The sequence below is a fragment of the Carya illinoinensis genome, chromosome 9 (genome assembly GCF_018687715.1).
Source record: "Carya illinoinensis cultivar Pawnee chromosome 9, C.illinoinensisPawnee_v1, whole genome shotgun sequence".
NCBI lineage: Eukaryota > Viridiplantae > Streptophyta > Magnoliopsida > Fagales > Juglandaceae > Carya > Carya illinoinensis.
This window is the reverse complement of record NC_056760.1, coordinates 21,159,066-21,181,662: the sequence shown is the minus strand read 5'-3', so window position 1 is coordinate 21,181,662 and position 22,597 is coordinate 21,159,066. Positions and strand designations below refer to the sequence as shown.

Here is a 22,597-nt window from a genome sequence, read left to right as displayed (position 1 = left end):
ATATTTAAATGTATGAAATATGTTGAGATGTGTTTAATTTTTATACGGGAAGTTGAAAAAGTAGTGGATCCCATCAATAAGTAGTTTGGAATGATTTGAGCTCACTCTAACAACTAAACATAGCCTTAAGTCTTGCAATTAGGGTGAGGAAACCTAGGGGAGTTTCTTTTCTCACCTTCTTCATTGCTCGCTCTGCGTTGCATGTTTATATTCTAGGCGAGCTTCATGGTTACATGCCTTGATTGTTAGAAGGGCGGGCAACATTCTCAAGTCTCTTTATTTGTAAGTGGGCGAGAGGCCCGCCTTACTCATTCCTTGTGCTAAGCTTCATTGCTCTCATGGGTGACCTCCATGTGCAGGTAAGCAGTGTGCCCACCTTACTCCCTAGTGGTGGGAGTGCCCTTCTCACTTATCGGTGGTGAGGGTTGGCTAAGTACTGCCCTTCTTGTCCTCCTTGCTGGAGCTTAATATCCCATAAGTATGAATTGGGCAATATTTTTTGTTCACCCATTATGTTTCTTGCACCGGATACGCTCAGCTCCCTAGGCTTAATGCCCAGGGTGAGCTTTAATGCTTGCCTTTGATACTCAATTCTTGGAGAAAGTTGCCCGTCTTGCTCATGACTTCTACAGTGTGGAAAGAAAAGTGCTCATCAGGCATGTTTAGTGGGGTGAGTTTCCTTGCTTGCTTGTGATTTGGGAAGGGTGAATGCTCTTGTTGCCCACCCTGGGTGTTCAAGTGTGAGATATATTGGCCGCTCTTGGGCCAAGCTGTGGTGCTCATCCCTTCAAGTTTGTGATCCACAGTGAATTAAAATAAATAAGAGGCACATCCAAAAGGTAATAAGGGACTTATCTCCATAGATGCTTTGGCGTGGTATAGGGAGCTTCCTCACTAGAAGTGCTCAGTGTGGACTGGGTTGCATCCATGGTGGAGGAATGAGAAAGCTTACTCTATTTCAACCGTAAATTGGAAAAAACCATGTCCATCTGTGTTGAAATTTGGTTAGACAGGTAGATCTTGACATCTTATGGTGGGGAGTCATGGTTTGGTGGCCTTTGAGTGAGATGGTAGTATTTGCAATGTGGAGTACCGAGAGCAGCATGGGGCATTGGATTTTGCCGATATGGTCATGAGGATGATCATAAAACACCATTTCAAGTTCCATAAAATAGAGGAATCCAACTTCGCTTTGGCCGAGTGGTTAAGGCATGCGCCTACTAAGTACAAGGGTTTGCTCATGATGGTCCTGGCTCCTAGTCATGTGTAGAGCTGTCTCCAGTGGATGATCTAGTAAGCAACTAGGACTCTATTTATCCTTTTCCGCTATAACATTCCGTTGAGTGCAATGCCTCCTTTATGTTGAACTAACTTTCGTTGGGGCATGCGACCTGTTATTCTGAGAGTGATTTGTCATTCTCATAGATGATGCCAAACTGTTGATGCATTTTTTTTATATGACTGGAACCCAACAATACATTTGAATGGCCCACTGTGATGGCTCAGACATTGATACCGTGCTTGGATGTCATCTATTAAATACATAGTAAACAAAGTTTATAAATTATAGAGAGAGAGAGAGAGAGAGAGAGAGAGAGAGAGAGAGAGAGAGAGAGAGAGAGAGAGAGAGAGAGAGAGAGAGAGAGAGAGATTTATGTAGTTTAGTATAAAAGCCTGCATTCGTGGATCATGTGAGGGTAAAATTCACTATATTGGATAACTTTACAGTCTCTCATGACTTTTCATAGCACTTAATATAATAGAGAAAATCCACTATATTGGAAAGGGGAGCCAATAATCTCATTGATTAGATTTACTTTTTTTAATAAAGATTTCTTTTTTATTATTATTATTATTATTATTATTATTATTTGGAGTAATCGAGTGCTATAGGCTTTGAATAGACTAGACCATTTCTCATGCAAAACCTTCTGCACGAGTGATAAGTGGCAAGAAGGTAGGTGAGCTTGTTATTATAGGCATGTAACCCTCATGGCTGAAACCCTAAGGGATTCTTGGGGTTTGGCGCCTCTGATTTGTAGTGTCTCTAAAAGATCTTTCCTCTCTTATTAATTGCACAAGACCTTGCGAATTGTAAAAATCTTGTTGGAGGCATGTGGAGCTTATAGGTTATCAAAACCCTAGAGTCTCTAACTCCCCTTTACATATTATCAAGTCTAAGTTCGTTGTATCTAGTGTATGACATAAGTAGGTGCACATGTGGCACTATGTGGTAAGTTGGGCGTATGCCCTAGCGTCCACTAGGGTTCCAAACCCTAATCCAAAGTGATGGCTGAATTCTATAGGTCTTGTTGGGCCTTCCTTGTGGACTTAGATATCTAAAGCATTAAAATTAAACGGGATCCAAGATTTCTAAGTACCTTATACCTCTTGCTTGGCCTAACAATCAAACATAAACGGGTAACAAAATATATATGAAGATTTGACTAAGTCTGGATTATCACATTAAACTATTAAGTTTTTTTAAAAAGAAAAAAAGCGGTCAAACCCGTCGGAACAAACTGGGCGGTTGACTATTATTTTCCATTTCTTTTTGTTATATGATAGAATAATAGAATTATGTTGGTTTAAAAAAAAAACAAGGATTTGAACGGAGGAAAGGGTCAAAGGCAGCGAAAACATGTTGTCAATAAAAAAATAAAAAAGAACCAGCAGGGGGCTGTTTAGTAATAGCGTATGGATAACGGCTAGTTGGCTGATTACCGTTGGATGGACACGCGGAGAAGCGGAACGCTCCCCGAGGCCTATACTCCCCCTCAAGTCTCCACTCAAAAACACTTTTACTGGAGCTGCTCTGAAGATCTGAGAATCTCGAGGAGCCGGTCCATTCTTTCACTTCGCTGGAGATTGCGTGAGGAGAAGCTTCCATTTCTTCGCACAACTTCAATTATACAACTAGGGATTTTCATCAAATTGTTCGAGCGCGGAGCCGGGGGGCAAATCATGAACATTTTCAAGAAGAAAACCTCACCCAAAGGTAGGGACACCCTTTTAATCGAAGAGCTTTTACTTTTACACGACCAAAGACAGAAGCATTTTTTCTGAATCTCTATTGTTTCTCTCTTTAAAATAAAAATAAAAAATAAAAATAAAAATCTGGTATCTGCCCTGGAAACAAAAGCAGTATCCCCTTCTTTTAGAAGTGGTTGTTTATTTTTTTTAATATTTTTTTACCTAGTTTGGCTCCTAAGGAATTGTAGGAGAATCAAATCTCATATTTTCGAACCCGAAATAGTAATTTTCTCTACTTCGAATTGTCTGTTCGACCCAATGGAGGTTTGGTTTTCTTATCTAACATATTTTCCTTGTATTGAATCGTCATAAATTGGCTTTCTGTTTCGGCAGATGCTCTGCGAACAAGCAAGAGAGAAATGGCTGTTGCCACAAGAGGTATATATGTTATATTGCCCTAACTCGAGATTCTTTTCTAAACGATCGCAAATGCCTTGATCTTTTTTATGCATTGTATTCCCCACGATAGTAAAGAAATGATGGAAATCATCATCTCAGAGTTGGGTAGTTAGTTTGAGCGTTGTGCTTGGATAATCGCTGATAAATTTGGCAGCCAAGTGATGGTGAAATTTAAAATGGGGATCTTACACTATTGGAAGTTGATTTTCGTTAGAGAAACTTGATGTGCGTCATATGTAATTTATGAGCTATTAAGCGAACTAAGTTAAGGTCAGTTTGTGTTTAACATGCTCAAGCACGTTTGAGATCCTTTTTAATTTTCTTCCTAAGTTAGATAGTCCAATTTCAAAGGTAGACAGACACAACATATGGGTCATATGACATTTAGCGCTGCCATGTATGAATTTCTTACAGTGTGGAACCCAGATTTGCATTTATTGTTGTGTTTTTTCTCTTTCGGAATTGGAACTTCCAATGCAGGTATGACACTGGAGAAGATCTTTATTCTCATATAACTTGAATCAACTTTGCACTAGTGGTTGAGTCCAAAACTCCACTTGGAAATGCCTTTAGTCATTAATTAAGTCAGAACTAGTTTTGGTGAAGAAAATTAAACAATTTTTAAGAACCTATTGCGGTTATTCTGGAAAACCTAATTTCATGTTATTGTCTCATATAATCAATCTTCCTATCTTTAGTCTGGTCTAACCTTGTCAACTCTTGCTTTTACCATGCTTGAGCCCAGTATATTGCAAGAATTGTCTGAATGCCTTTGTAACTCCAATATACAACTTAAGTTATTCATTATATGCTGAATCTAACTTTTCACTGGTGAATGAGCTCCAAACTCCATTAGAGAAATACCTTTACTCATCAGTTTATAAAACTTTTTCTTGACAAGTTATTTTCTTGAAAAATATCTGAATTAACTTTTTTTCATGGAATATTGTAACGCATTAACATTCTCCCATCATTCTAGTATTAAAATTATATATATATATATATATATATGTATATATGACTTAATAGGGATATATCTCTATCATGAAGGTGTGTTATGCATTCAAACGTTTTCAATTGAACCAAGAATCTTTATTCCAGACCCAATATTGATCTTAGACTTGAACTATAACTGCTTAGGGAAAAAAAGGCTATCTGCATATGATATTAATGATTTAAATTTTATAGTCTCTTGAAGCAAAATCAAGATTTTAGAAGAGCATGGAGGTAAAGCATCTTACTTGGGCAATCAACTACGATGCAAAGGAAGGTACTACAAGTTGAGGGAGGACTAGAGTGAGGGCAGGACATTCTTTGGGGTAGTTTCAGTGACTTGCAAGTGGAGTACCATTCAGGTGGAGTATTAGTCTTGTGGGAAACAAGGTTCCCAAGGGGTTGGGGTAGTTATAGTCACTTGCTTTGCTTTGGGGAGGCATGTTTTGTCTCAATCGGGCTTGGTGTATATTGGATAGGTTTCTAATTTCTCCCTCTTGGGTGATGTGTCCCTATTACAAGCTTTCGGATCATTAGGGGTTCTCTATTATGGACCAAGTGTTTTCTCTTGTATACACCTAGTGTACTTGGACACCTATGGATATTAAAAAATATTACTAAAAAGAGTTTTATAAGCTAGTTTGTTACAGCCTTTGATAGTTATTTTGATCTTAGTGTGCATCTTCACTGCTACTACATTTTGTGAAAGGGTTTTTCCCAAAGTACGAAAAGTAATAATATAATTAGTGATAGGAAGAGAATCATTTGACAAATTACTTTAGTTGGTATGATAGAATCTTCCAAGTATAATAGGAAAATTTTGAAAAATAAGTCATTTATTTTTGTGCCATACTAATATTTCACAACTCACTCAATGGTACTCAAGTGCTAGATGTTCATTAATAAAGGAAGACTGCAAAGTACAAAGTTTATCACTTAAGTTTTATCTTACTGCCTATGACATGTAACTTGCTGATGAACCTTTTTTTAGGTATCGAACGGGAGATTGCATCTCTTCAATTGGAGGTATAAAACTATAGTCAGGCTCATTTCCTTCTATGGTTACATTTCATTTCTCCAATTTTAACTCCATGGCATGCAATTTCAGGAGAAGAAATTGGTAGCAGAGATTAAGAAAACGGCTAAAACTGGAAATGAGGCAAGTTTATTTTCCTCGTTAAATAGCAGTTTCATACAACAAATGGGCATACGCTCTGAACTGATTGTAAATTGACTGCTGAAACATCTGTCATGTGTCAAACTATATGTGAATTGTACTGATTTTAGCCTTGGGCCACTATGACATGACAAAGTTGCAAACCTGTAGGATTCTTACAGGTTTGAAAATTGATATGATCGCACTATGACATGATTGCATATATGTCATCGACTTAGGAAGTAAGGTGTGCCAACAAACAGAATTCCTACGGGTTTGAAAATTGATACATGGCTCAACTTTACTTCATCAAGAATTTTACATGTGGATTAACTTGATTTTATCATATATCATGAGTGACCTTCCAAGTGAGTTTTCGAGGATGTGCGGGTCCTGTCAAACTTTAACCTGGCTGACATGTAACAAATATAGCATCTTCATCTGCCAACGTTGGTACTAGTTATCTGTTTGTGACATCCAGGCTGCAACCAGAATCTTAGCTCGTCAACTTGTTCGGCTGCGTCAACAAATAACTAATTTGCAGGGGAGTCGTGCACAAATCAGAGGTGTAGCAACTCATACACAGGTCACCATTTTACTTGCAAAGCCTAGTGTTTACAAGTATATGAATTTTTGCCTTTTGTTTCATTTTGCTTAGCATTGCCTCTCATCTGCAGGCATTGTATGCTAGCACTTCAATTTCTACTGGAATGAAGGGTGCAACTAAAGCAATGGTAGCAATGAACAAGGTATGTGTTTCGAGGGTATTCTAGAAGATAAGACCCCTTGATATTCTGGAATTTCTCTAACCTGCATAGGAGACATACCATTACCCAAATCAATATTCCCATGTTCAGTGAGGCTTCTAGCATGGATAGAGAAGTATGCCAAATAATTCAGAGTGAGATTTTCTTGATCAGTTACTTATCAAAAAAAAAAAAAAAAGATTTTCTTGATGAGTTTGAGTAGTGTTTTCATTGCTACTTTAGCTTTACGTACACATCAATGAACTGAACCTAATGGTAATGAAGTCCTCTACATATTAATTTTTTTGCCACGATTTTGCTTTATTTGGCTTCTGTGCTCATGCTGGAAGAGTAAACCTGAAGTAGCCACTGTTTATAGTTGAGTGATATTATCAGTCTGCTCCTCTTTTCAGCAAATGGCACCAGCAAAACAAGCTAAGGTGATTAAAGAGTTTCAGAAACAGTCAGCACAGATGGACATGACTGTAATATTCTCTCTCTCTCTCTCTCTATCTCTCTCTCTCTCTCTCTCACACAAACACACACACACACACCAAAAAAAATAAAAAAATGATGGTATCTTTGCAATTTCTCCGATATCTTGCCACAGTTTTGTTCTGGCCATACGAATATCTGCAGATAATTTAAGCTCAAAGAAAATTTTCATTGCTACAGCTTGAAAATGACCGCACTTTCTGTACATAAATATGTTTACATAGGGTCCTTGGTTTGAGATGTCTAAACATTATCACACACTTTCTTTCCCTTGCTGCCATTTGCTTCATTATAACGTTTTCTCTTGTAATATATGTGCTCTGTATTCTACTGTCACTTGTGCAGATAGAGATGATGTCAGAGTCTATTGATGAAACTTTAGACAAAGATGAGGCTGAAGAGGAAACAGAGGAGCTCACTAACCAGGTCGAATATTGACAGCCAGAGTTTTTAGTTTTAATTATTTTCTTGTAGGGGGTTCATGGCATATCTCTTCCCCTTGTAGCTGATTTCTATAGTCTATTTGTAGGTGCTTGATGAGATTGGTGTGGATATTGCATCCCAGGTTAATTTCTTTCTGATTTTTCTGTATTGCTTGAATTTCCTTTCCTGTTCTTGTTCCTCATTCTAACAATGTAAACTGAACAATTGTTTGATGTTTGTGTTAACAGTTATCCTCAGCCCCAAAAGGCCGAATTGCATCAAGGAACACTGAAAATGTTGTTACTCGGTATGCGTACTTACCTTTTTTCTTTCTCTGCTGTTAAATTATAAGTTGCGTATTCGATGTACTCCTAAAAGTTGCAACTGTGATTGCTTACATTTTCAGCTACCAATGCTTGAATCAAAGAATTTCAACATTAAATAGCTACTGTGGACACAGCACTGGCTATTTAAATTTAGTGAAAAATAGGTTTTTTAGCATATGTGAAGAAGAACCGCTGCATGTTAATCTAGCATCTGCCAAATATAGCACACAGGATTGTGATAAGTAGATGTTTAACTGTATGGTTTGTGTAATTTATTTTTTTTCTGTTTACAATTATTGGTTTGCAACAATTCATGAAGAGTGCCGTCCATATAGAATTTGTTAATTAATTATTGAATCGGAAAATAGTATTTAGAGCCAGAATATAGTTGGCAACCTCCTGGCTATATATATATATTTGGAGGTCAAATCCTTTTTCAAAGACCTTCAAGGTTCATTTTGTATGCTTTTTGTGTACTAGGGTTGCGTCCCCCTGCACTTTTAATAAAATTGCATTGCTTTAGAACAAGGAAAGGTATATTATATATAGCCAATTATTTTCACCATATTAACTAATGCTTTATATCCTAACAATATGTGTTCTCTATATGCAGTTCTGAACCTCCTGATGTTGAGGATCTCGAGAAAAGATTGGCCTCACTTCGACGCATCTGATCTGGAAAGCGAAGTGGTGGGTCTTACTTTTAATACCTTAGTGTAAATTTAATATATGCACAAATTGAATCAAGCATGTGACAAGTAATATTCTAGTAAGTTTGTCGTCGGGATACTTAACAACTATCAATATTTTCATAATAAAACTGTAAGATCAATATCCTCTTTTATCTCTAGTGTGAAAGCAAAATGACATGGCGTAGAACTAATAGGTCTTTCCCCCACGCACGCTAAGAATTGGTAGTCTCAGTCTGCTCATTCGGCTACCTGTATTCTGTGCCTATATTATGAATCTTGAAGAGAAGGGACAGAAAAGATGAAGCTAAATTTGTTGTTCCTCGAAAGTTGTTGGTTAGATTCATTTATTGGCTTTACTGTTAAGATATAAAATAAAATAATAAAAAAAATACTCTAACCATAAATGGATTACACAAAAACAATTTCACAAATTAATGTGGTTTGATGTGGTTCGTCAAATTATAAAATTACTTTTATTATAAAATAAATCTAAAGTTCAAATGAAGTTACGTCAGTTTGTGAGATTATTTTTGTGTAATCAATTTGTGAATGTACATCTTTCTATGGGTTTGTGGATTACACAATAATAAAATTTACTTCTTATGAGTTTAAATTTTTATGATAAGCGGTGATTTTACACTTTAACACATAATCTAACAAAAGGTTAGTTTGTTCGTTCTTCATATTATTCATATCAACAACATGCTAGGAAATATGAAGAGTAGGAGAGGATGGAAAATGATTTTCAATGAGAGCAATCAAATCTAGTAGCCTAGTTGCTTGAAAAATATAACCTTTTTATTTATTTTTTAATCTCCTAATCAACTCTACATATCCATGGTATGAGTTGTATGCACGAGGTTTTGACTTGTGTGGTACAATAAAGAAAGGAAAAGAGAGGCGAGCCTCACTCACGATAAGGACTTGGCCTAGAAATAACTCGGACTTAATCTTCAGAAGCGTTGTCAAGCAAGGCATCAACATATAGGAAGGCAATTGGGGCAGTTTTGCATGGACCTGATTGGGTCCACTTGTTGAAATTGGATTCGTTGGATGTAGGACATGTATCCCGCAACATACTCATGTATCCCATAACAGTGCCATGTCCCACATCTAACGGGTCCAGTTATCGTTAAACTTGAGTTCAGTTTTTGTGAATATACACCAAAAAGACTCGACAAAATTTGTCTTCCGACGATAGCAAAGAACTATATTTGTCACAAGGAATGAGAAATATCCTTAAAATGATTAAATAATCTTAAAAACTATTTAACGAAAAAATTAAGTTGTTTGTATATTACATATTAAAATATTTTTTAATTTCAAATAAATTAAAAAATATATTTGAGAAAATTTGTTTTTCTGGATAATCAATAATATAGTTTAAATTTTAAAAAGATTGTCAATTGGTGAAAATATTCATACAACTTTTAGATAATTATAACTTTTAAAATTTTAAAGATATAATCATAATATTTAAAAAATCAAATGATTGTCATTTCTACATTAGAATGCATTTTTTAAATTTATTTTTGAATAAATATAATATAGTTGAAAGTGTTTTAAATATATGGGTACTAAATAATAAATAAATTTTTAATAATAGTACTTATTGTTTAAACTATAAGTTAGAAGTTCTAAAATTATAAGTTATATTTCAGACAGTTATCTTAAACATGCACTTCATATCAAACATCTAAAGATGCGAGTTTTAAATCTCTATTAGTGATAGGGTAACAAGCTCATTTACTAAATATAAGCCAGTTTTGAATATTTTGAAGTTTTAGTGTATTGTTATACCGGACTTTTAATCAAATAAGATGAAATATATGTTTAGGATTGTGGTAAGAAATATAACTTATGCATTTAGTAATTATATCTTTTAACTTACGTAATAATTTTTATTATTAGAAAGTTATTTACTATTTAGTAACTATATGTTTAAAACATTTTCAATAATGTTATATTTGTATATAAACAAATTTTTAAGAAAAATGTTTTTTTGAGATAGCAATGATGATTATTTAAATTTTTAAAGATTATGATCATATCCTTAAAAGTTTAAAAGATATAATTATCTTAAAATTATATGGGCATTTTCATTCATTGACAGTCTTTTCAAAATTTGAATTAAGTTTTACATTATCCGAGAAAATACATTTGAGAAAAAACATAAAAAAATAATTTTTTTAAACATATTTTTTAACTTATTTGAGATTAAAAATTTTTTAATATGTAACAAGACCCGAAGTAGTTTTCATTCCTCCAACTCATTTTTATAAATAATAATGGTTCATTAATTACGTGACAGTTACGTATTTTTAAAAAAATCTGAATTAAAAATTATCATGCGTCCCTTCACTAAAAAAACACGATTTTGTTCTTGCATATTCAATAGACACATGACAAGTTTTTTTTTTTTTTTTTTTTTAAATAACTCCCCCTATACACTGTCAAACCTCTACACAGAACTCGAAGGGGAATCACCCACCCTGAACCAGCTTACGACCGTGATACAAAAATTATTTTTCTTTAATATCTGATTCAAAATTAGCTACTATTTTATCCAAATTTTAGATAATTTCAATAATAAGTGGATAGTTCTAAGCCTCTAAGCTTCGTTTGAATAGTAAAAGTGTTTAATCTTATATCATCTCATCATTATAACTTTTTCAAATTTTCACATGAAATATGATAAACAATTCAATCTTTTCAAATTTAAAAACAATAATAATATTTAAAAATAATATTATAACTGTTAAATAAGATTAATAATTCGAATTACCTCAAGGAGCAGAATTCTCACAAAGTCGGGTCTTTGCTTGTCTTACAATCTACGTCACGTTGTTGTTTATACTTTTTATATCACTTAGGAGGCTATTAGAATCTCCTAAAAAATTTCACGTTTTAAGATTAAGAAATCTAGATGGTTTCTCTTAAAATTTATAGAGAGATGAGAGTTTTTCTCTTTATGATATAGACTTTTTTCACACATAATTTGATATACGTAAACTCTTATTTAAAGATTTTTCACATAGGAAGTTAATTCCTAAAGTTGTGTTGGTGATGGGGAGTTAATTAAAAACTTTCCACCCATGTAGACACAACTTGAGTTTCTTAGCACAGTCACTCATCTAGTATCTGCCTAAATCTCACATTCCGCTTTAATTATGTTTCATGAACTTGTGCAAATACTTCATATATAACTATTGTAAGTCTTCTCTTAGCCAAGTTAAAATAACATTCTTTAAATTTATGTTAAATGCTTCAAAAGCATTAAGATATTTATTAGCTCGCTTTCTAAGTGTCAAAGTAATTAATTTGTCGGATGTTGCTATGTCCCTAGTATCGATTAGTTGAAATCTCTTTTTTTCACTTTTTCTTTCACCATTTTTTAAAATTATTTAGAAATTTTTTAAAAATTAAAAAAGAAATCACATATTCATTTAATAAAAAATTACTTGATCACTAAGTTAAAAAAAAAATTAAAAAACAAATAAAACAAATTTTCAATAGAGGATTTCAATATGTAACTAGTGTTTTCCTTAATTTGTCTTATCTTGCTCACTATTCAAGCGCCAAGGTGATCATCCATGTGAGTGGACTGATCTCTGCCCGGTGACATATCTTTATAATATGTGTTTTTTATTTAGTATCAATTAATTAATACTATGAGATAAACACAATAATCTCACTGCAACAGATACTGACAGTGTCAAATATACAATAAAGTTTAAGGTATTATCAATACAACATATATCAAATCCGATGAAGTCTCAAACTCTTAACATGAGTTTGGAAAATATTTCTACTAATAACCTTAGTAAGAGAATCAATTATCATCTTGCTCATGGCGAAGGGCTATACTCCAAGAGAGGATATAGATTATGAAGCAAATCTTACAATAGGGGAGAATGTTTCTTTATAATCTATACCCTCCTTTTGAATATAGTCATCGCCATGAGTTGGGCCTTTTACTTGTCCATTGATCAATCAGCCTGACTCTTAATTTTTAAAACCCATTTTTTCCAATAGATTTGCGCCCAGGTGGAAGATCAACTAACTTTCAAACTTGATTATTTACCATAGAACTCATCTCATCTGTCATAGCAGCCAGCCATTTATTTGAAACAAGTGAACTCAGTGCTTATTCATAAGAAGAAGGTTCATCGAAGTTACACGTAACACACATGAAAGATTTCCCTTCAATCTCAAAACGACAAAGAGGAATAGTTCCATGTTCGTTTCAATGTAACTGAGACTCTTATGAGTTACTTTCTAGTGGTATACTCCCACTAGGAGGTAAGTCACTCCTACTATCTTTTACAATTCTAAGATGTTATAATTCTTTACCCTTCCCAAAAGATTATGTAACTCCCTCAAGTTCTTGCAACTCAACGAGTTCAAGATCATTCTGTACTTCATCAATATTGGAAAAGTAATTCTCGATAAATGTGATATCACGTGATTCTATTTCTGTCATCCCTTCATTAGGATGTTCACCAAACATTACATAGCCCTTTAAGCTTTTTGAATATCTTATGAAGATATGCTTATTTGCTTTAAGGCCAAGTTTCCCATATTTATGGGAAGTGTGAAAATAATCCGCAGAACCCTAAGGTCACAAATGTTCCAAATTTGATTTGCTCTATTCTATAATTCATATGGGGTTGAAAGAACGGACTTAGAAGGCACACGTTCAAAATGTAGGCATCAGCTAGAAGAGCATCCCCCAAAAAGATATTGGCAGATTAGCTTGTGCCGTAATTGATAGAACCATTTCCAATAAGGTACAATTTCTCCTTTCTGCAACACCATTTTATTGTGGTGCGTCAAGAATCGTTAATTGCTTGCATATCCCTTTTTTCTCACATAGATCTTGAAACTTTTTAGACAAGTACTCTCAACCACAGCCACAAAGCACTTGAATCAGTCTAATGCTTCAAAATGATGGGAGATCAACTAGACATGATTGAAACATGAGTAGTCATTTGTAAAGGTTAGAAAATAAGAAGCACTATGGCGTGCATTCACATTCATAAGTCCATAGATATCAGAATGAATTAGCTCTAAAGGATAAGATGCCATATGAGCCTTTCCAAAAGGCTTCTTATAAGTCTTATAAGCTAAACAAGGCTCACACACAGGTAGGTTTACATTAGTGAGAGACCCAGTAGGCCTTCTCTAATTAGTTTAGCCATTCTATCTTTTTCTATGTGTCATAGTCTAGCATGTCATTTCAATAAATTAGAAACAATATCATCATCATTTAAAGCCATGAAAGAAAATGAGGAATTATCTAAATCCAACATAAAGAAACTATTCGAAAGAAAACCATGTCCATACAAAGTCCTATCTAAATAAAAGTCCAGCTGAGAGTCATCAAAGTGAAAAGTAAAACCAAGTTCCATTATAAAAATAACTTAAAATAGATTACATTAAACACCAGGTGCATATAGCACATCGTGAAGAAGTAATAAGTGCCCTAGACACATCTTGAGTTAGTAGTAGGTACCAACTCCAAGCACTTCCTCTTGAGTTCTGTTACCCAATATAACGTACTGTCTACTAATTGGTATTATTCTATAATCTATGAACCCAACTTGATCTCGAGCTACATGTTTGGTTGCTCCTGTTTTTATAATTCATTTAGGGATTGAGTGAGCAACAAAAATATGTAAACAAATATAAATAATGAAAGATTGTGTTTTGAGGATATCTTCTTTGCCTCAATACACTCACCAAGTAAAGTGTGTCACTTTTCCACAGTTATAACACTTCAATTTGGACTTGTCCTTACCAGCAAGCTCACCTCTGCGGCGTTTTGCTACTTTTCCATCCATTGGCCTAAGACTATTGTTGCTCCAATAGATCTCCCATATTACTTATGCTTAGGTCTAAATGCCTTGCACTTCCCAGCTTGGATGACAAGTAAAATATTATGGTGCGCATCTATTTTCTATGCCTCTAATTCCAAATGGAGAGATATATTAGCAAACGTCTTAATATTCTCATTATATTTCAAAACAAGCTTCATTTGCCCCTATGTTGACTTGAGCAAAGATTGTATCACAATGGTAATTTGCTATTCATTAGTGAGATTATTGTCAGCAGCCTTTAGATCACGAATCAAGATAGACATTGACTTCAAATGCTCAATCATGATATGTTTAAGGTCTATAACATACAACTCAAACCTCAAAATGAAAGCACAAAACCTAGTAGCTAATTGTAACAGTCCCATTTTTCCTAACTATTGGTGATGTTCCATTGAAGTCAAAATGACAACAAAAACAATAATAAGAAAAGAAGTAAAAAAAACTTATATATATATATATATATATTGGATTCAAAACATTAAATTAGCTCAAACTGCTCGTACATAAAGTTTACACCATCTAAAATTCAAACTATCCCATAAACGATACTTTTTTCATCACTTTTAATCTTTCACGTATCATCTAAGCTTCCTTTTTGTCTTGCTCTTCTTTAACATCTGTAAAATAAAATTTTACAGGTCGAAGGTAAGTCCACGGCTCGATAACTAGGATTGATTAAGCCAAGTGTAACATATGAGCCTAAAAAAAGTAAATTGAGAAACAAGAAAATGATTATTATCTAACATCATGGTAGCATCGTAAAATAAAATTCTTATAAATATATTTTCAAAAATGTCTTTGGGAAACTACTCCTTCAAGGGTAGATTTCCTTCCCATAAATCCCTTCTCATTTGAGATCTACACATTTTTAAATATCATTCGGTGTATTTTTCATTTTCATTTTCCCTTTCAATTTAGGGTCTATACTTTCTCATTGTCCTTCAGTGTAATTATCATCCTCATACATTTCTCATTGAGCAGATCTACATCTTGTCAAAGTCATTTAATGTAGTTATCCTCCCAACAAAAATTAGTAACATTACTGTACTATCATGTAACACCATATAATATTTCATGTAATTATAATGCGCATAAAGTTTCTATAAAAAAATTATAATCTCTTACATAAAAGTTTAGGCTCAAGTCATACATTTCAGGATATAATAATCTATCTTGAGATGCTATAATATTTCTATGCAAATGCAGAAAATTATTTGTTGAACAGTATACGTTACACACTACAACAACTAACTTTATTTCCGGCGACTCAAGTCAGCCGCAAATACCAATATTTTCGCCGCAAATACATTTTAGCGGCTAAAAGTTGTTGCCCGCATTTCGCCACAATTTTTGAGCCGATAAAGATTTTTTCCGGCTATGCTAGCAATCACCAGAAATATTTTACTATTTGCGACGAGATTTAGTCGCCGGAAATAGTTTTAAAAATACGCCACAAATACCTATGGCAACCTCAATTCCACCGGGATTTTTTATTTTATTTTATTTTAAAAAAAAAAATCAAATGAGCTTCTTTTCCTTCTTCATAGCAAATAAAATGTGCTTAAAAGTTAATTGAAATTTTATGAATTTCAATCTCAACAAGTAAAATATTTCTTGGCCAACAGTAAATTTTTTAGCAAATCAAATGCTAAACTGCTTATCTAAAATTTATATGCACTTCATTTTTGAAGTTTACAAAATTTATAGACGATAAGTACTACTGTTAAAGTTTGATAATATCATTAAAAAAAGCATAAGGCCCAAAAGAATCCACCAAACTATTTCTTTCAATTGTATCTAAGGTACAAAATGCCTCATATTTCTTTCAATTGCAAAACTAAGACTATTTGATAAATCCGAGCCACTATTGTCACCATTTCCCCATTTGCTAAACCATAGGCAAATCCTTCTCATCCCGAAGCGTAAAACGAACCAGATGTACGAGAAAATTCAGGCAAATCCAGCAGCTCCACGACCATAAGCATTCCACAACCATGACCACAAACTACAGATAAGAAATATTAATCAAATAAGAGTCAGCAGAGATCCCTTTAAAACATTGATAGACCATGCAACAATCAAATCGTGCTTAAGAGATTATAAAAAAAAATCTAAATAAAACTAGAGTAGCATCAACCTAGAAGAAACAAGTATACAGCAGAACACCATAGCAACAAATTATTGTTGAAATCTCAAATAGCAGCACCCAACTTACTCACGCATAAAGAAGCCATTCACTTCATTCGTAGCATTGTAGGGATCAAAATAATGACATGATACTCCTCTAGCTCCTCTTTTGCCAAAAGAATCAGCAATTCTACTGACTTTTCAAAATACATGGTAAAACCAAATAGAAAAGAATGCCACAAAACTTATTATGTCCTCCCAAACATCCAGAATAGACAAATATAAGCCCCTTTTGAAGGTTAGCCAATTCACAATTAGTAAGGAATCAGTTAAAAATAAAACAATCATGATCTATTTAAGCAGTTATGTCCTCCAAAAATAAATGTTACCTAAATTATTAAGCATGCAAGTTACCTTACACGTCTGATCTTAGAGCGGCTGCAAATAGTATTGTGTACACAACCCAACAATACATACAATAAAAAATTAATTAATTTGGTTGAAACAATAGCTGTATCTACAATCAAAGGAAACTTGTACAAACAAACAATATTTTGTATAATTTTGTCAAATTTGGTTCATCACACATGACTTTTTTTAAGTTAGTTTTTTATTTTGTAATGACATGGAACCCAAATACTGTAGACACATCTTTTTTACACAAGAATTTGATAAATAATTGGCTTTTCAACAATGATAAATTATCATCTTTTTACTGATGAAACGTGAACTATATAAATTGTTTGCATCCAATGATTCAAACCTTTGACTTGGGGAGGATAACGATATTAGATGCATTATATTCGCGTAAGTCCAAAAGAAAAATGTATTCACCCAGGACAAAGAAAAATAACTTCAAAATGCAAACATCTTTATAATTAGTCCATTTTAAGCAACTTGCAATCTCTTCAATAAACTACATGATCTCTGTCTAGTTAAAGATAGATGATCATAACCTACATGACAGAATTATCTCGTTTAACATTTTAAATAAACTGTGTACGTGTGTGGACACTCATGCATATATATATAGAGACCACAACGTCTAAACTAGCTGATGAGCCCGTTCATATTTATATATATATATAGCTAGCAGTTTGATCAACTACAGTAAACTAATTTGAAACTAATTAACTTAATTTGTCTGATTAGCACTAGTAGTAGTACTTAACACTGCCTAGCTCCCAAAGTCAACTGCTATATAACAAATTAGTCCTTTAACACCTAGCTATTATATATACCACATGATCGATCATGCATATATATACCCGCAGTACTAGTACTAGTTCTAAATTTGCATATATATATATATATATATAATATTTGAGAGCTCCGAACGTACATACACTAAATATTAGTCCATCTTATGCATGCTTTATTTATATATACAAGAACAATGAAATTAATTCAAAATATCATGAGATCATGAGTTGTACTGTCGCTAGCTAGAAGCTGAAGAATCCCTACTTTTGATGATAGACTTCCTGCCAAGCTCTGGTGATAGACTTCCTGACAAATGGTTCATTTTCTGTGTGAAATGTAAAGGAAAAACAGAGTTTTTGAATGAACATTAGATGGCTATCTCATCAACTCTGAAGCATTTATGGAAATAATATTAGAATAAGATTAAAAGTTTAAGTTTTAGTAAAGTTAAATGACTTTCTTTAACTTTCTTTGTTTTCCAAGTCTACTTTCTTTGTAACTACTTTCAATTTTAGTAATTTTATAAATTTTGCATATGTTTACAGCAAGATAAAGTAGATGGAGAATAAATGAGTGTACAGTTGGAGAAGGAAAGGTTTGAGGTTCAAACCTGGGCTCAATGCAAGACAGGGGGGAGCAGATAGGAGTTGCTTCTCAAACCTCCCAAGGAAATGGTACACGCTTTGACTCCTCTGCTTTCATTACGAACCCAGCTTCAATAAAGAACTTGATGCTGTCAAGTGAAAGAAAAATGTGATCTTGAGCATAATACAAACTTACTGCTAAGATGTTGTCAATCTCATTATGTACCCTCCAGTTTAAACAATCCACCAACTGCAACATTATACAGAAATAGCATTTCATATTAAAAGGATCTAGTAACGAAATGTTTGACAGTATGTGAAATACACACATCCCCTGTACCTAGCTTTCTCTTCTTGAGTCATCGACAGCAAATAAGTAGATAAATACTACTTACATAAATAAATGTAAGTAAAGAAAAATAAAGGAAAACCCAAACTTCCAACAGTAAAGAAGCACATTAAATAAATAAATAAAAGTCTTTCATAAAGCAAAAGAGGACAAAAAGGCTGAGCAGGGAACCGGGATCATCATCAACCCCATAGACCATAGTGCTCCTCTCTCAGGAACCGTCTGATTCCGTTTCATGTAAGCTTAAAGTATCTGCAATCTAGTGCTTTCGGAGATTCTCGTTTGGCATTGAGTTTGTTCCTTATTTAATTTGAGTTTTGTAGCTCTGCTTGGTTGCTGATAAAATTTCAAAAAATTAAAGGGAAACGAAACCTTGACAAGCCATCTAGGATGATGAATTAGACTAAATTACTGCTGTTTGAGCATGCATCTTTTAATGATCTTATTTTACTTTTCTCTAGGCCAACAATTTCCTTGAATATTTTTCTTCTTGTTTCTCGGAAGCAAACGGTGCATTCGCTATATCTGTTCTAGAAACTAAGATCTTCAAGTTGGGGGCTCCTTTTTTCTTACAATTACTTGGAAATGATATTGTTCAATGTTCAGGAATCGAGTTCGGGTTTCATGCCGTAGGTGAAGTTAGAGAAACTGACCGGTGTCGACGAGAAGACGACGGTGAGAAGACGGCGTCGGTGGCAACAATCGGCAATCCCCGTGAGAATGTTAAATCCAGAGAGAGAGAGAGAGAGAGAGGGGGGGAGAGGGAGGGAAGGAAAGTTAGGGGCGGGGTGAATAAATAAAAAACTAATTACAGCGACTAGTTTAAGCGTTAATAAGTCTAGTTTAGCGGCGAGTTATATTGAGGCAAACATTTGTCATTGTAATAACTTATTACAATGACCCACAGTCACGAAACTGCTTCATATTTGGCAATCCTATTTCCGGCGACTAAAACTCGCGGGAAAAGTATTTAATTCACCAGTTTTCCACAAAATTCCGAAAGTATGAGTTATTTCCGGCTAGATTAATGTCGCCGGAAATAAAAAAGCCCAATCTGCTCTTTTTTTTTGTAGTGACAATAGAATAGAGTGTTCAAAATCTTCTAATAAAAAAATGACAGATTAGTTAAATCTACTTACCTTGTTACCCAAATTTACCACTTGCCAAAAACAATCCTATTACTCAGAACCATAATTAACCAAGTTGTAGGGGAGACTCGAAAAGTAGATTGTTCTTCTAAGAGAAAGCTGGTAAAGATTTTTGAAATCGTCTTGAAAGAAGACTTTGGATTTTTATAAAGGAACAACCATTCACTTGAGAAAGAAACCGATGACCATAAATTAAAAGAACTACGTTACATATTTGAAGAGCTGATGATTTCATCTTAATGTAAAATTTATGAAAAGAGACAATAGAAAATGTTAACTATGTAACGTGCGAAGCGCAAAATAAAAAGTGCAAGTAGAATGAAAATAGGGGAAGAAGAAGGTGAATAGCTACTCTGCGCATAAGAAAAGTTTAAAAACAAAGCCTTGTAGAATGATTTCTTTTTAAAAAAAAATACAAAAATACAAATGGGCTGGGTACTATAATCTTCCCTCCTTGTAAAATTCCGTCGTCGGTATTTGTATAACAGGCAACTATTTCCACTCATTCTAACTAAAATACTTCTAATCCAAGTCACATTTCTTATTGTTATCTCTTGGAATCATTTCTTATAATAAAAAATATCCACTTTTGCATAAATATTTAAGCCTATTGCTGCAACACCTAAGTCCCAAATAATTATTATATTCCCTTCGCGTTTAACTCCAACTGCGTTGATTTTCCAAAACAAAAACTCCAAAAGTAAATATAAATTCACATCTAACAATCTTTTTTCCTCTTTACTTAAAATATTCTATCCTCAAATTCTCTCAAACAAAATAATAACTATACCTTATATGTAGCCAGAAGAGCCGAATATGTTGGATTGGAATAGACACATTCAATTAACCTAAAAATATATCCTCAAACCATATTTCAGCTCTAAAAATATTTTCACTAAAAAAAATTACCTTTGTTATCCTCCTCTTCACAATCCTTCTTGATCCTTTCAAGAAATGCTAACATTGCCGGAGTTCTCTTCAATTATTGGTAATTGGTTTAGTCCTTGACTTATACACATTGGCAAACTTGTACCTATTGATAGAGGGAACACGCATCATCAAAGGCCGTTATTTTAATATCTCATAACCCAAGGCACAAGCACACTCTAATCTATATTTGATGTAAGCTTGAGAATCTCATTCTCCATTTTCCTTTTCAAATTGCGGAGGTGCCATCTGAATAGAAAATGTTATGACCAAAATCATATATTATTTCAAAATAATTAACAAGAAATAAGATTTGAAAAATTTTATACACCATATTATTGTCTCACTTTTATCCTATTAAGTAAGATGTGGCATATTTATCATCATTGAATGATAATTTATTGCATACTTCTTTTATTATCTAATGGTGATGAATGTGTCACATCTTATTTAATAAGATGAAAGTAGGATGAGAGTATGGTGTATAACATTACTCATAAGATTTGCTATCATTCCAAAATGCAACCAAGATTTCTTTCATAAAGAAAAATAGCCATGACAAAACTCCATATGTTCTCCAAAAATTTGAAGTTCTATAAAAGAGATCCTTTGTTTTTTTTTTAATATTGAAATCCCAATTTCTTCATTGCAATGGTCCAACACTATTCTTGGGTATAAGTTTCTTCAGCGGTGAGTGCGTACACCTGTGCAGGAGCCATTTTCCTTTGATCGTTCACTGAAGTAGAATTACTTCCTTAGCCTGAGCGACATTCTTTAGCAAAATGTTCTTTCTTGTCACACTTAAAAAATACACATTTTCAAGCTCTACATTCACCACTATGATTCTTTCCACACTTTGCACATCCATTATCTTGACTATCTGGAAAAATTTTCTCATGTACCATCTTCGTCCTTGTGTCTTTAGTCGACTTATTTTTCTTCCATTGACCTTGATTTTCACTACAATTGGTTTCTTTTGATGCTAGTATTTTCTTTTGGGTATTATAAATATCAGTACTCCTTTGAAGACTTTGCTCAATGATAGACGCCTTATCCAATAACTCAAAAAAAATTTTTCTATAGTGTATCCTTCATTCACTACATGTCCATTCACTACAAAAAAAGGCTAAATTGGCGGCGTTGGTTATACGCCGGCAACTATCCCAAAAAACGCCGCTACTTAATTCGCGGCGTTTTTCTAACGGCATAACCGTCCGCCGGTACTGGAGGGTCGCTATTTTCATTGTTCCAGCGTTTGCGCAAACGCCAGTATTTGTAAATCCCATTAGTGGCGTTTGTATCAATTTAGCGTCATTTTTTGAAACGCCACCACAATACCCACATTAACAGCGTTTCTGGAAACGCCGCCAATTTATCGTTGCCATCCCTAGCATATACTAGCGGCGTTACCTTAAACGCCGCTGCTACTACATTACCGACGCAGCATGCAACTTTGGCGGCATTTATTTAAATGCCACTAATAGTACATTAGCGGCGGCACATTGAATTTGTTAACGGCGTTTATATGACCGCCACCACTTTTTAAAATAGTAGCGTTACGATAAATGCCGCTACTAGTAATTTGGCGAATTTATTAACGGCATTTATTTAAACGCCGCCCCATTACGTTGCCAACGCGTCATATAAATTACTGGCATTTATTTAAATGCCACTAATAGTACATTGGCAGTGGCACATTAAATTTGTTAACGGCGTTTATATGATCGCCACCACTTTTTTAAAATAGCAGCGTTACGATAAATGCCGCTACTAGTAATTTGGCGAATTTATTAATGACATTTATTTAAACGCCGCCCCATTACGTTGCCAACGCATCATATAAATTAGTGGCATTTATTTAAATGTCACTAATAGTACATTGACAGCATATTGAATTTATTAACGGCGTTTATCTAAACGCCACTATGAAGTTTTTAAACGCTGCCACTAATTCATTGCCGACATATTTTTTAAATTAACGACATCAATATAAACGCCATTACGAATACGTTACAGCCGCATTGCATTAATTAACAGTATTTAAAAATTAGTACAATGTGCACATTGCTTTTTTTTTTTTTTTTTTTTTTTTTGTAAAAGGTATATTAGATTTTATG

General features: G+C 33.9%; 1 protein-coding gene and 1 long non-coding RNA gene across 3 annotated transcripts; one reads left to right on the top strand and one right to left on the bottom strand.

The window, feature by feature from the left end:
• The first annotated feature begins 2,752 nt into the window (after nucleotides 1-2,752).
• Nucleotides 2,753-8,415, top strand: LOC122275614 (vacuolar protein sorting-associated protein 2 homolog 2). Of its 2 annotated transcripts, XM_043084738.1 has the most exons (12): nucleotides 2,900-2,998; nucleotides 3,367-3,411; nucleotides 4,621-4,702; nucleotides 5,417-5,451; nucleotides 5,534-5,584; nucleotides 6,063-6,167; nucleotides 6,259-6,330; nucleotides 6,741-6,812; nucleotides 7,168-7,248; nucleotides 7,352-7,387; nucleotides 7,494-7,552; nucleotides 8,185-8,415. In XM_043084738.1, exons 3-12 carry the CDS (start codon nucleotides 4,654-4,656, stop codon nucleotides 8,243-8,245), a joined length of 621 nt encoding a protein of 206 aa, XP_042940672.1. In that variant the 5' UTR covers nucleotides 2,900-2,998; nucleotides 3,367-3,411; nucleotides 4,621-4,653; the 3' UTR covers nucleotides 8,246-8,415. The 2 variants fall into 2 exon arrangements, with proteins under 2 accessions (XP_042940671.1, XP_042940672.1); XM_043084737.1 differs by lacking the exon at nucleotides 4,621-4,702 and having other exon boundaries at nucleotides 2,753-2,998.
• A 7,525-nt stretch (nucleotides 8,416-15,940) lies between these two features.
• LOC122275617 lies at nucleotides 15,941-16,496 on the bottom strand. Its single transcript, XR_006228612.1, has 2 exons — nucleotides 16,358-16,496; nucleotides 15,941-16,147 (listed from the first exon to the last, which is right to left on the bottom strand). It is a non-coding gene; the product is annotated as an uncharacterized LOC122275617 (long non-coding RNA).
• Nucleotides 16,497-22,597: the final 6,101 nt, after the last annotated feature.

Excerpts from the sequence above, each read along its gene's own strand:
- LOC122275614 (XM_043084737.1), top strand. The coding sequence starts at position 2,965 with ATGAACATTTTCAAGAAGAAAACCTCACCCAAAG. Across the intron at positions 5,585-6,062 it reads CGGCTAAAACTGGAAATGAG|GCTGCAACCAGAATCTTAGC; the intron begins GCAAGTTTATTT and ends TGTGACATCCAG. Across the intron at positions 6,331-6,740 it reads CAATGGTAGCAATGAACAAG|CAAATGGCACCAGCAAAACA; the intron begins GTATGTGTTTCG and ends TCCTCTTTTCAG.